Source organism: Solea solea, chromosome 10, assembly GCF_958295425.1.
Source record: "Solea solea chromosome 10, fSolSol10.1, whole genome shotgun sequence".
Taxonomy (NCBI): Eukaryota; Metazoa; Chordata; class Actinopteri; order Pleuronectiformes; family Soleidae; genus Solea; species Solea solea.
In genome coordinates this window covers 24,144,151-24,157,721 of record NC_081143.1, presented here as the reverse complement: position 1 = coordinate 24,157,721, position 13,571 = coordinate 24,144,151, and the positions used below count along the sequence as shown (strand labels likewise).

The following is a 13,571-nucleotide window of genomic DNA, read 5'->3' as shown; positions in this document are numbered from 1 at the left end:
CAAGTTTTCCAGACTTACTCCAGAGAAGTTTGGGTTCAGCTCGTACAAGTCAGTGACAACAGCAAATCTTGAGAAGAAGCCAAAGTTTTTACTCAGCCACTCTGCACTGTTATTGACTGCAGAGAGACACTGGGGTTCTGAAACATATGCATAGAAATATGTATATATTGTCATGTCCTATTTGTCAAGGGTAGTAATACAATTTGACATTGGTCACTGGTTTGGAGTTAATGGGTCATACGACAGGGACACTCTTTATATTTTTTAAATATATTCATTTTCTTTTCCTACTTTACAAACATTTTGCTCAGTGAAAGTCTTCTAAGTCTATGTTACTTTGATCGGCTTTATCTGCTTACCCAATGTGTTCTGATGCATCAGATAGGAAAGGATGAAATGCTTGTAGATGTTATGACTGTACATGGGATCTGCATCCATCATACTCATGTGTTCGCTGAGACCTGCGACGCTGCACAGAGCAAAGTAAAACAGAATGACACTTAGTATACAATACATCTTGTGTTTTCCAAGAAAAAAATCCATCCCAGAAACCTGTGAACTAACATAGTTTAGCAAACAGGACATTCTCCATAATGCTGCTGAATGCTGAAACTGAAGGTTCTGTAGACATAGTTTCCAATAGAGGGATACGTCCAGTAAGTAGTTCTGCATACTTGGACATTCAATTAGCTCAATCGGTTGTATTGTAGTCTTTATCAGTCCCACAGGGGAGATTCCTTCTCTGCATTTAACCCATCCTCTACTAGAAACCTTCTTAAAATTAGGAGCAGCAACCCCATTCTCCCAGGGGTTCTGGGCCACAGGTAGTTTATTGCCTTACCTATCCTGTTGCAAAGCCCCCAATACTAAGTCCAACAGCTTGAAAACAAGTGCAACATATCCACGTTATTTTGAAAAGGTGAACATTCATGTGTGTACATTCTCTGTCAGTTACTTACATTTGCTGGTACGACTGACAGCTGAGATTCTTTTGGATCAAACATTGCAGAAATCTTTCTGACGCAAATGGCAGGAACGCACTGAGACGACCAGAAAACCATGTGCTGATCTCACTGCTGTTCATCAGCTGCTCATCAGTCAGCAGTGACACTCTCATCTCCCCAATTACATCCAAAACCACCGACGCTGATGGAACCACCATGGTCATTGACTGTGGACAAGGTCAGCTGGTTAAATCACCATTTGCAAAACATGTCCTTCTGATTTGCCCATTCGGCTATTTGATATATTCACTTCAAAAGAGGATAACAATGTTCATCAGGGTTTTAAAAACTACTCACTGTGTTAGCTATGATGTCCAGAGCTGGGTCCAAGATGAAGGACAGTTTAGTGAGCACCATCTTCCAAACCATTTTAGAGTGGCTGCTGTTTCCAGGCAGGTTACATTTCAGGAGAGACACCAGCTGATGGGCTGTGAAGTTTTCCAGCTGTATGTGGGACACAACACTTGGTCATTTAGTTATTTAGCCAAGAGAAGAGTAGTCGCTACTCTGAATCATCCTACGTAGTATCTAAATTTGACTCACCTGTGCACATGCATATGTTTCTAGGGTAAAATTACAGGGGACAGCCATAGAGTGCCACGTATTCAAGTGAGACTCGAGTTCAGAGCTGTAAATACATGTAAAACAAAATCAGTACAGAGACATTTACAACAGTTATGATATTTTCTGGTGTGAATTATAAAATATTTGAATACCTGTCGATTCCTTTGCAGATGAATGAGGCTGTCAAACAACACACACAACAAAAGAAAAAAATCAAACATCTGAAGAAATCTAATGAAAGATAAAATGATTCTTTACTTAAAGAGCTCTTACCATTGAAGGCGGTTGCTGGACACTGTTAATGACAGATTTAATATGTTTAAAAATTAAATAAATAATGACACAATTTATCAATAGAAATTCAATCAGGAGTGACAAATTCAAATAAATCAATGGGGCCTCAATAAAATACATCTCATATTGCGTAAATTGAGCTAATTAATCTTAGTAAGTAAGTAATCTCACCGTCAGGTTCTTCGGCAAACATTCTGTCCAGATGCAAAGAAAAAAATTAATCAGTAAGTAAACACTTCTGTATCAACAGGAATATTTGCAATAAAAATAAAAATTTCAAACATAAAAATAAGAGATTGTCTCAATTCCTGGTTAAATGATTGTAAGTCTGTATTTGTGTTCATCCCTAGTGTGAGAAAGAGAGACTGACCCTGTGGTGCAATGTCCATCAGAACATCTATGCCAGCCCAGATGACCGGCTCCATGTCAAGGGGCAGATATGGTATCACAGCGTACAGTTGCTCCAAACTGACACAAAAATAACAAAAACAGACATTAAACCTGATGTGAGCGATCACGACACAACCCTTTGATTTTGATACTTTTTCAACCAGAACAGAAATTAACAAGTAGTTACATTTACATTAACATTTAAGCATTTAGCAGGCGCTTTTATCCAAAGCGACTTACAGAAAAGGAATAAGCTACATGGAAGAAGTCTTGGAAAGAAATCCAATAGATAGGAACAGTGAACTGACAGAGGGAGAGAGCACAGAAGCGGATCTAAGTGCACAAGGAGAACGTGCAGGGGAGGTCGTAAGGTAAGTGCTAGGATAGAAGATGCTCTTGGAAGAGCTGGGTCTTCAGGAGCTTCTTGAAGATAGATGGCTACCTGTTCTGGTAACGCTTGTTAGGTCATTCCACCAGCGTGGAACGACGCATGAAAAGAATCTGGATTGTTTTGTACGGGGTGCTGGCACCGCCAGACGACAATCCTTTGATGAACAGAGTCGAGGGATAACATAAGCCTTTATGAGAGCATTTAAATAGATGGGAGCAGACCCATGGAGCACTTTGTAGGCTAACATTTGAATTTGACGTGTGCGGCTAAGGGTAGCCAGTGGATCTCAATGAACAGAGGGGTGACATGTGCCCTTTTAGGCTCATTGAAAACCAGACGCGCCGCCGTGTTCTGGACCATCTGTAGCGGTTTCACAGCACAAGTTGGGAAGGCTGTTAGCAGGGTGTTGCAGTAGTCCAGGCGGGAGATGACCAAAGCCTGTACTAGGAGCTGGGTAGCCTGTTGAGTTGGGTACGGCCTGATTTTTCTTATATTGAATAGTGCAAAGTGAAGTGACCGGGCGACAAAGGCAACATGATCTGTAAAGGTCAACTGGTCATCAATCATGACACCCAAGTTTCTTGCTATCTTGGAAGTAGCCAGAGATAGGGAGTCGATATTAATGCAGATGTTATGATGTATCGTTGACTTGGCTGGGAAGCTCTAATTTTATGATGTAATTAAAATCACTGTGGGTGTAATATTGCAAAGGAAAATCAAAATTACTGACAACAGTCATGATTTATACAACTTATCTGAATCTGAAAATACTCACATGTGTATGTAGACACCACAGGGTGGATCGACCTAAGGAATTAGATATTTCATAGTCAAACACACAGGACTGGTAAACGTCTGTGGAGGGAAAATTATCAAAGCCAAGATTTTACCTCCTTGGCAAGTTGACCCAAGTAGTGTAGGACCTCTGGAAGCTGTTCAGGGTTTGCCTCCAGAAAGTCAAACACATTGTTGATGACAACATGTTTTTCTGGAGGAGTAGGAAGAGGCAACACCATCATCTCTGCCAACTGTTTTGGGGAAAGGAGGTGAAGGACCTCCAGCTGTTCAGGAGACAAAACAGAAAAAGAAAGAACGCATTATTTATTTATTTATTTGTTCATTTGTTTGTTTATTTATTTATTTATTTATTTATTTAACATGTCTCTTTACTTGGATTTAAATAAAGTATATCTCCACATTCAAGTTTTCCAGACTTACTCCAGAGAAGTTTGCGTTCAGCTCGTAAAAGTCGGTGACAACAGCAAATCTTGAGAAGAAGCCAAAGTTTTTACTCAGCCACTCTGCACTGTTATTGACTGCAGAGACACACCGGGGTTCTGAAACATATGCATAGAAATATGTATATATTGTCATGTCCTATTTGTCCAGAATAGTAATACAATTTGTCATTGGTCACTGGTTTGGAGTTAATGTTAATTTTATCTGTAACAGAAAATGTGAGTCATATTTGTAGTAAGGTTTGCATCATTTATGCTTTGAGTAACAGTATCTGTTCTATTATTAGCCAGAATGTCATATGAAGACTTTTATGTAGTTGGAAGTCAGAGAATGTTTAATAAAAAAAAAGTATTTACTCCCATACAACTGCTATGGCTCTGCTTACCCGATGTGTTCTGATGCATCATAAAGGAAAGGAGGAAATGCTTATAGATGTTATGACTGTACATGGGATCTGCATCCATCATACTCATGTGTTTGCTGAGACCTGCAACACTGCACAGAGGAAAGTAAAACACAGAACGACAGTCAGTATAAACCACACCTTGTGTTTTCCAAGAAAAAAAAACACATGCTAAAAACCTGTGAACTAACATGGTTTGGTAAACAGGACAGGAAAAGTTCTTGGTGCTGAGGCAGGAGAGAAGGGCTGGCGGAATGTCCGGCAGGAGGGGCATCATTTTGACCTTGAACCAGAGTTTGATGAAGTCCGGGTCACGTAGGTGCTCCTGGGTCAGAGAGGGAGGGTCCACCTCACTAAAGATCTGCTGGAAGTCAGATGCCAGCTCTCTGAAGTTCTACGGGAGGAAAGCAACACACACACACACACATATAAAGTAGTTATTTGTTAAGTTGTTCAGTATCTGTGCTAACTGGATTTCATTGTGTTGACTGGATGTAACATTTTACCCCATAACAGTCTCACAGTTTTACAGCATTGTTCAAGGCTATGATAACCTTTTTTTAATAACTTGGCGAGAAATTCAGTTACAAACTCAAACAAATGCAAATGCAACACACTGCCTATCCGATTGATGAGCATTATCTATGGTACTCACAGCTTTGGATAATTCCCTAATGAGTGAGTTCAGTTGTTTTGTCAGCTCGTCGATCAGTCTCATGATCGTTACGTCGGTTATTGTCAGGTTGGTTCGAGCGGCACAGTGCATGATGTTCGCCACGTTTTCCACCACATTAGTCAGCTGGGAGCAAAAAAAAGCACATTCGTTTTTCGGTATGATTTTGTGCCACTCATTCTCGGATAAAATAAACAAGTAAATAAATAAATAAATAAATAAAAATAAAAGCCTCACCCCACAAGCACCCTTATTAAGGGAAATGCTACAAACATCCACAAGTTCAGTGGTTTCATTGTCCATCATACCATGTTCCAGATAGCTGCACAGAGACAAACAACACAAATGTGTACTTAAATAATGTAATACACAATGTTACAACACAGAAACGTAGACAGACATGGTGTGGATTGACTGGACTAGTTCATCAAAGCTGCGTCTATTGATTTGTGACCTCATGTAGGTAGTAAAAACAACTGTCATATGTTGTAGCAAACATACAGCAAACATTAAGGGACATTTACATCATTTTAGAGCCAATGAGCTACAGTAGTTAGATCAGTTTAACTTGACTCACAATACTTGGTGGAAGGCAAGCTTGATGTTTTGATGCATCAGGGAGTCATTGCTCGGCAAAAAGCTCTGTAACAGTGGTATCACGACCTTCTTGTACCAGTCCTCCACATTGTTCACATCAAAGTCAATCTTTAGCCTCTCTGGAACAACAGACCCGTTCCGTGGCCGGTACATGTCTGCCAGCTCTGACAGAGTCCAGTTGAGCACAAACTGAGTCAGAGTGGTACTTTTAATTTCTGACACGTTTCTCTGGGGGAAACAGAGCAGGTCAGGAGTTATTACATTTTGTTTGTGTTATATATATACTGTCATGTCTGGACTATAATCTGCTACTTTTTTCCCACGCTTTGAACCTCGCGGTTTAAACAATGTCGCGGCTTATTTATGTGGTTTCACAAGCTTCATGCCGCAAAAAAACTGAGCACCATCACATTAGACCGAAATTGCCGAACGGGTTAAGGTGCAGCCGATCGACATCAGTGTAAAGGTGCTCCTTGTTCAGTGAGAGGCTTGGATGACAAGTGTGGAGCATTGTCAAAAAATCCACTATGATCAACAGGTTTGGACTGCTGCGTGTTGAAGAGGGCAGCATGAGCTTAGTGGGGAATTTGCAGCATGAGCTTAGTTGGGAATTTGCCTCCAGATGAAAGTAATGAGAGCGACAAAGAAAACATCCTGAGAAAACATCAGATGAAACAATTCTGAGGCTGTTCAACTCCGACACCGAAGGAGATGACTTCAGTGGTTTCAGCGCGCCGGGGGAAGAAGATAGTGACCAATGACTTTCTTGGTAGGCTACTGTTTACCGGTAATTATTTATTTTTGTTACAAGCTGTGTTACAGGCACTGTCTTTCGTTAAAGCCTGTGGAAAGTTAATTTGTTTCAATGTAGGCACCTGCGGCTTATAGACATGTGCGGCGTATTTATGTTCAACATAAATATCTTTTTGAAATTCAGTGGGTGCGGCTTATATTTAGGTGCGCTTAACAGTCCAGAAATTACGGTACATATACTGTATATATACATATATATGCATATCAATGTGTGGCATGTGTGAACATATGCACCTCATGTGTAAAGGACACAAATTCATGAACAAAGCTCCCAACGGGTCTTAATGCCATCATGAACCCATTTAGGACCTGTAAGTGAGACACAAGTAGGGTAAAATTAAAACATTTTCACTTCTTCAACTACACTTTTTTTTTCATGACAAATGATCTCCATTTTAATTTGATGACATGATTGGTTGTACACAGCAGTAAAAAATTGTCCACCACTATCCCAAAAGTAGGCCTAAACAGCCTAAAGAAATTGCGTTCTTTTAATTGCTTCACTGAAATTACGGTGTAAATATTTAATAAACTGATTTATAACAAGTAAAAAGAGTTTACTATTTGTGACAGGTCAATGAACGCAACACACAAGCGATAGAGATCGCAACACCATGTGATCAACACACAATGCATTGTGGACGCCATCCACGGTAGATACTACCCTTTTACTCCACTACAACTGAAAATAAACCATCATGGTTTGAATATGGTAATAGTTCTCAGTGGTTACAGTTCAACAAGAGTTCATGAAGAAATAACTGCTGGTTGTTAAAGGTGTGTCTGACATTGTATTCTACTCATTAGTAGGGGTGTCACAATCTCAACTGTAGATCGAATATTGATCCAAACAACGTCACAACCTCGACCCAGAAAAGCAAAGGTAGAATTGACGATTTAATCATGACCCCCAGTGCGCGTGTGGCATAGTACAGGACATCTCCGCATGCATCATAAGGACGTAGACGTCTTCCATCCTCATGTGGAGCGAAACTTACTCAAAATTTTAACCATTTACTGGTCATTGTTACATTCATATTGTTTATAAATTATTATAAACTAAATTATAATTATTATAATAATTATATAATTATTTCATATTATGTTCAGTTCTGCAGCACCCAAGACCAGGAGGAATCTGCATCATAAATGTCATAATATAGTACCTGTGTCATGGTTGGCTGTGGAGCCTTAGGGTAGGTGGATAGAAACCCAGGGGTTGTAGAGTTGTCGCCACCATCAGGCCTTGGGGTGGAATGAGGGCCAGAGCCTCCTGTCAGCAAACTGTTGAAGACCAATGTTAAGGTGCTGTTGTCCCAACTTTCGACCTCAGGACTCAGCAGCAGCTCGGCCTTCTGTGCTGGAGACAACAGGTGAAGAACCTCCAACTGTGGACGAGAAAACAAGCCAGAGCCCAAGAACAGGAGGCAGAGGGAAGATGAAGATGGGGGAATGATGTGTTTACGGACTTGAGTGTACAAATCAAACAATTAATGTAGTAATTCTTGTATTGTTTAAGAAAACTCAAGTAAACTCACTCCACTGAAAATCAAGTTGAGTTTTGATAAGTCCTTTAATCTAGCCATGGCTCTGAAGGCACCAAAGTTTTTTATTAGCCATTCCTCATTGTCCTCATGTGGGCTCACACAACCTGTACACACACAAACACAAATGCACGTTATGCCAGATGCTGTACAAGACATTATATCCTGTTTATGTAACACTTAATCTGTTGCCACAGCTCTTATGACCCTGGGACCTTTGTAGAAGAGGCAACGCCCTACACATTTTAAACCCCCTGAACACTAAACTCAAATAGCTTCTCATTTCATATAAATTATTAATGATTCAGCTAAATTGAAAAGGCTACTTAAACTTAATTGTGCATAACTAACATTGTGGAAAAAAATAAAATATCACTTATATAGTATATATAACATTTACATACAGTTTATTATTGAATTTTTCTATTCTTATTTCATAATAGCAATACAACTTTACCAGAAACTCTGTCTCCAGACAGAAATGGGTACATAAAGAATGTATAGATCCAGTTTTGTCTGTTGGGCTCCATCTCAGAATAATAGTGACTGAGCTCCCTCACCCTGTGAGAGAAAAAAAGAAGATGGTGTAAGATGGTAAGAAGCTGCTGTGGCTCCAGAAACTCATACTCATAGACAGATGTAGACATACACAGTCTGGTAGGTGGTGCAGCTGAAGTTCTTGGTGCTGAGACAGGACAGGAATTGTTTGGTGATGGATTTAAGCAATGGTACAATCTTGACATCCAGCCACATCTGTACCAGGGCTTCATTCTGGAGGGGGTCAGCTTCACGGTGCATTTCCAGGTCCCCTTGCAAGGTCAGAAATGGCACTCCTGTCATGCTGGACTTCTGTAGTGGTAGTGATAGGGTATGTTCAAGTGGAAAAAAATCAGTTTAGAGCTACTCAAAACACATATTAACTTAAATGACAGTGGCTTTAATTTGTGACACTTGACCTAAAGTACAATCTCCTTGCAAATATGGAAATGGTGACTTGAGAATGAGAAAAGAGCAAAAACAGCCCCAACTGGTCAGGTTGGAATACAAGACAACATTCCTCCTGTTGCACTGTTAAGATTCATGTGTAGGTGTTAACTAAGTTGTACCATGAAGGTGTACACGTCCATTGTTGCTTCAAGCACGCCTTTCAGCCTCCTCATGTGGTCCCTGCCAGTGTCCCCCCCTGATAACCCCACACAGTGGAGGAAGTTTGAGGTTGGATCCCATTTCTTGGAATGAACGACAACAGGAAAACATGAGCAATAATACAATTATGTGGACAAATACAGAAAAAAAAATAGATACAAAAATATTCCACTGCAAGCCTCACTTTAGCATATTACTCTTGTAGCTGTTGGAGCTACCTTTGAGTGTTTCATATACAGATTTATTTACAATCTGAGGGCTCATGGAAGTAAAAATACAAAACATGATAATGAACAAATCTACCTAAAAGGGAAGTCAGTATGACAAAAAAAGGACATGTAATGCTTTACTGTGTCATGTAAGAACAAATGGGTGGCTAGTAAACTTGTACACTTGGCTGACTAACCTATTAAACCACAGAGACAATAACTCAGCTAATAATTTTAAATTAGTCTACTCCTTGTTAAGGACTTAAGCAGTCATCATGGTCAGGCTGCATGACACAAAAAAGCACTTGCTAATTAATGCTTTTTTGCCTGGGGTGTTAAAATTGTACAGTTTGACTTGTTACAACGGTTAAAGCACACCAGTGATTTGTAATAATGATATGGGCTGTGATTCATTTAGCTATACTTATTTCAGACTAGTCCTATTTGAGGTTCAGGTTAAATAACATTTATAGTCAATTATGGACTTAAATGGAATAGAACCATATTGTTATTGACATTATTACCTTTATTGCTATGTTAGATGACAATGTCTACTGTAAAAAGAAATATCAATAGTACATTTCTACCAGTGTCACCAGTGAGTTTATTTGTAAATTCATATTTTGCTTACAAAAACATATTACAGATATTCCCCTTTATCGCGGTGACACAAAATGACAGATCTGCAGTTCAGTGTTCTTTCCACATCTGAAGTATCAGTTGGTGTTGATCAAATCTGTTGAGATCATATTGTAATAAGCCCAGTATAATGTCTGATGTGAACAACATGCAGATTGTTCTTAATACCAGTGTCATGTGATTATTGGGAAATGTTCTTTGTCAAAGTCATTCCTGGTGTTGTGCCAATGGTGTCATAAGTAAACCATGATTTGTGTGGCAACTTCTTTGATGACTGCAGTACCTTTTAAATGTGTAGTCTTTTTTTTAAACTTTAATGCATTCAATGGTACTATTGTTATTTAAGTAAGATTGTCTGGGTCAGATGGGTACACAGCAGTCTACACCAGTGGTTCTCAAACCTTTTATACCACGTGCCACTTGAGAAAATATTGAGCTCTTGAAGTAACACCATTATCAAATATCTTAATGCTAAATATAAATATCAAATTTGTTATTTGATTCTATAAACACAGTCTGACCATCTCAAGCTTTTATTTTGGTACTTCCAGTGACCGTGTGAATTTGCACATTAGCTAAATATATAGTTTCACCCAGAACATTTAGATTTAACATTCAACATTTAGGTGTCTAATCCAATCCAACTTTATTTGTAAAGCACAACCACAGTGAACCAAAGTGCTGTACAGAATAATAAATAAAAGACACAATAAATAATAGGCATAGAAGCTCACAAGAGGTGATAAGATACATATAAAATAAATAAAATAAGACATAAAAACAGGTGTGACATTTAGATTTAAATATTTAATATATGTATAAATGAACAAATATTGGTGTAAATGTGTAAAAAGTTGACGTTAAGAAAATTCACAACACTTTTTTAAACATTGTTTGAAGCTAAACATGACAGAATGTCGACGTTATTTGCCACTTTACAAACAGCACCTCATACATAAAAGTATTCCCTGCTGCTAAACGTGACTCCCTACCTGTTTTGGTGTAGAACCACAATTGTTTTAGCCAGTGTTTACAAGGCGAGACGTTATAATACACTGTGACACTGTGTGAGCAGCATCTTACCTAAAGTAAAGTAATAGACACTATAGTGAATTACTATCAGAAAGTGCGTGGGCGGGGTTGTAGCTAGCTTGTTAGTGTGCTAACATTAGCCGAATCAATGATTTAAAAGAAAAAATAAATAAATAAAGGAATGAATAAAGATGTTACATTATCATTGATTTATACAGCTCTGGGCAGTTATGTGTAAGAAAATTAAGTTTGATGATGAAGTCTGATGAAGTTTTTGTAGGGTTGTCAACTGCTAATGCTAACTGGGCACGTAGCAACAGCTAACTTGGCCACAGACTCTCAGCTTTGAATCATGACAACAACAACATTTTTGATATGTAACTTGTTTTAAAATGGTTCTTGTTTTAAAGAAAACAGCACAACTTTTCTATATGTAGATTTGGGAAGGATTTGGATTTTAATCCATATTGTAGGAGCTAAAACCTCAGTTTAATATACAGTATATTTCAGATTTTTGAAGCTTTCACTTCCGGCGTTGTCACTTATTTTTATGTACATTTACAGTTCACCGCTGCATTTTCATTTAGGATTAATAGTCACTACACATGTAATTAGAAAAATTAAATAACTATAAAATAATAATAACAACAACTATGTGACAAGTTCACTCACCTTGCTGCAGGTTTCTTTCGCCGTGCATGTGTCATTTCTGTAGAGACATCAGGAAGCAACAAGATTAGAATTAAAAAGGCAAAAAAAAGTTGTTTTTCAAATGTCACACACTATTGATTTTGTATGAATGTTTTGTCTGAGCTTACCTTTGTGCATCTGATTGCCCTGTTAGAGAAGATGAAGTTCACTGTTAGAGCTGATAGTATTTTTTTTTTTTTTTTAAACATTCAGGACCTTTTTAATGATTATGTTTGTTCATGCATTTAGCTGTCTGTTGCCTGTCTGTCTTTAAATAAATCTGAGCTAAATAGTTAGTTATATTTTATGCTTAGTCTGTCGATGATGGATTAACTTGACTTGAGACCTTACAATATTACAGAGAAACCCAACATTTGCCACAATGAGCAAGCACCTGATACTTTAATTGTCAGGAGGATCCAATGTGCTTGGGATTTAAGAGGAGAGTCAGAGTAAACTTGTTTGAACAAAAGTTAGTAATCTTGGTATTTTGCTGTCTTTATCCTTTGAACAATATGGCTGCTGTTGTTATGCAACTTTATGACTGTTCTCAAATGCAGCAGATCAAATAATTAATTACTTCCTTAGCTCGTAATACTTTTCATGCCCTGTCTGTAGCAGTCACAGTCTCATTCTTCCTGTTGACGACACTAAATCAAAAAGGCTCACAGATACAGTACTTTGTAGATAATTTGCTTAGGGAGTAAATCAAAAACAATGACTCTGACATTGGTCTTTTACAAGCTGACATTGAGAACATATGGAATATAATCAGGATTATCTGGATCTTTATTCTCTCTTTCTGACTGCAAAAAAACAAAACACTATATATGATCTTACCAAACCAGCAGCACACAAGGTATATCAGTAGAAATAGGTAGCATCTCATGATGTGACAAGTCTCATGAGAGGAGAGGGCTTTGTGGTAAAAATCACTGGGGAAGGAATCAGAGAGAGCAGGTGACACATCAGGTGACAGATCAGCCCACACACACACACGCACAAACAAAGGTAAATCAGCGGCAATAAATTATTCCAAACAGTGTTTTCAAGTGTTTCCTTCATTAAATCATTACCAATGCTTACTATTTAACCAAAGTAAGCTGTCTTATTTTTAAATAAATTTCTTGTGTGTGAAAAACTTAAGTCATTTAGTCTTAGTGAGATGTTCATGATAGGAATCAGGGAGTGGCTGATAAATAACCTTTTCCATAGTACCAAACTGATGAAAGAATGCTGAAACTTGACACTGTCCACGTCCACAGAAAAATAGACAAAAGAAGCACATGACAATGGTAAAAAAAAAAAGAAAAAAAGGTGGGTCCTTTTATCTGCATTATTATTAATAATATCACTTCATGGGATATTTTAACTAAAGTGGACAGAATTTCCACAATTTCAAACAGGTTGGCATGCGATTGAAAACACAAAGAAGCGTCCACCATAGGTTTCAGAAGTGAATTCTACTTTCGTTTTTCTTGTTCAATGTTTGACGCCCCTGCACTGCCGCTGTACACACACAAATGCTCACTCACACACAGCTTTGATAGTATTGTTTGACAGATGACAGATTTTGTTATCAGACGAAGGACACAGCGCACAAATAATGCTACGTTTGTTTTGGTTCACGAAGACAGAGACAAAATAATAACGTCAACAACAACGACGATTGAAAATCACCAAAAGTGACACACACATACAGTAGCTCTCCAACAACACACACTTCTTAAGATGTTGCTGTGAAAAATGCTGCTGAACTTGTTAAAAGGAGACTTGTTAGAGACCTGTGTTAAATTTAAATTGATGGGGGTTCCATTGATGGGTATTTCCTGATTATTTGATATTGTTTCTTGACGACATCAGTCCAGTTGGTAGATTCTTGCCAACATTTAATGGGAACATACATAAAAAAATAAATCATAACCTTGTTGGAGGTAACAATG

General features: G+C 38.3%; 1 protein-coding gene across 2 annotated transcripts in view; it reads right to left on the bottom strand.

Annotated features, from left to right (window-relative positions):
- The window catches only part of LOC131466838 (uncharacterized), a 35,622-nt gene that overhangs the window by 20,869 nt on the left and 1,182 nt on the right, over window positions 1–13,571 (bottom strand). The window contains exons 2-27 of one of the 2 annotated variants that reach the window (XM_058640354.1): window positions 12,469–12,563; window positions 11,757–11,775; window positions 11,611–11,647; window positions 9,019–9,141; window positions 8,562–8,761; window positions 8,370–8,473; window positions 7,907–8,019; window positions 7,535–7,756; window positions 6,603–6,677; window positions 5,536–5,783; window positions 5,196–5,280; window positions 4,941–5,084; window positions 4,477–4,679; window positions 4,268–4,377; window positions 3,862–3,980; window positions 3,534–3,704; window positions 3,419–3,450; window positions 2,233–2,330; window positions 2,034–2,056; window positions 1,842–1,863; window positions 1,721–1,748; window positions 1,548–1,632; window positions 1,302–1,448; window positions 960–1,171; window positions 360–469; window positions 19–137 (exon numbers count right to left, since the gene is read on the bottom strand). In XM_058640354.1, coding sequence (XP_058496337.1) covers window positions 19–137; window positions 360–469; window positions 960–1,171; window positions 1,302–1,448; window positions 1,548–1,632; window positions 1,721–1,748; window positions 1,842–1,863; window positions 2,034–2,056; window positions 2,233–2,330; window positions 3,419–3,450; window positions 3,534–3,704; window positions 3,862–3,980; window positions 4,268–4,377; window positions 4,477–4,679; window positions 4,941–5,084; window positions 5,196–5,280; window positions 5,536–5,783; window positions 6,603–6,677; window positions 7,535–7,756; window positions 7,907–8,019; window positions 8,370–8,473; window positions 8,562–8,761; window positions 9,019–9,141; window positions 11,611–11,647; window positions 11,757–11,775; window positions 12,469–12,517 — 2,898 coding nt within the window. In that variant the 5' untranslated portion in view covers window positions 12,518–12,563. The remainder of the gene's footprint in view (window positions 1–18; window positions 138–359; window positions 470–959; window positions 1,172–1,301; window positions 1,449–1,547; window positions 1,633–1,720; window positions 1,749–1,841; window positions 1,864–2,033; window positions 2,057–2,232; window positions 2,331–3,418; window positions 3,451–3,533; window positions 3,705–3,861; window positions 3,981–4,267; window positions 4,378–4,476; window positions 4,680–4,940; window positions 5,085–5,195; window positions 5,281–5,535; window positions 5,784–6,602; window positions 6,678–7,534; window positions 7,757–7,906; window positions 8,020–8,369; window positions 8,474–8,561; window positions 8,762–9,018; window positions 9,142–11,610; window positions 11,648–11,756; window positions 11,776–12,468; window positions 12,564–13,571) is intronic. The other variant, XM_058640356.1, reaches the window with a different exon arrangement.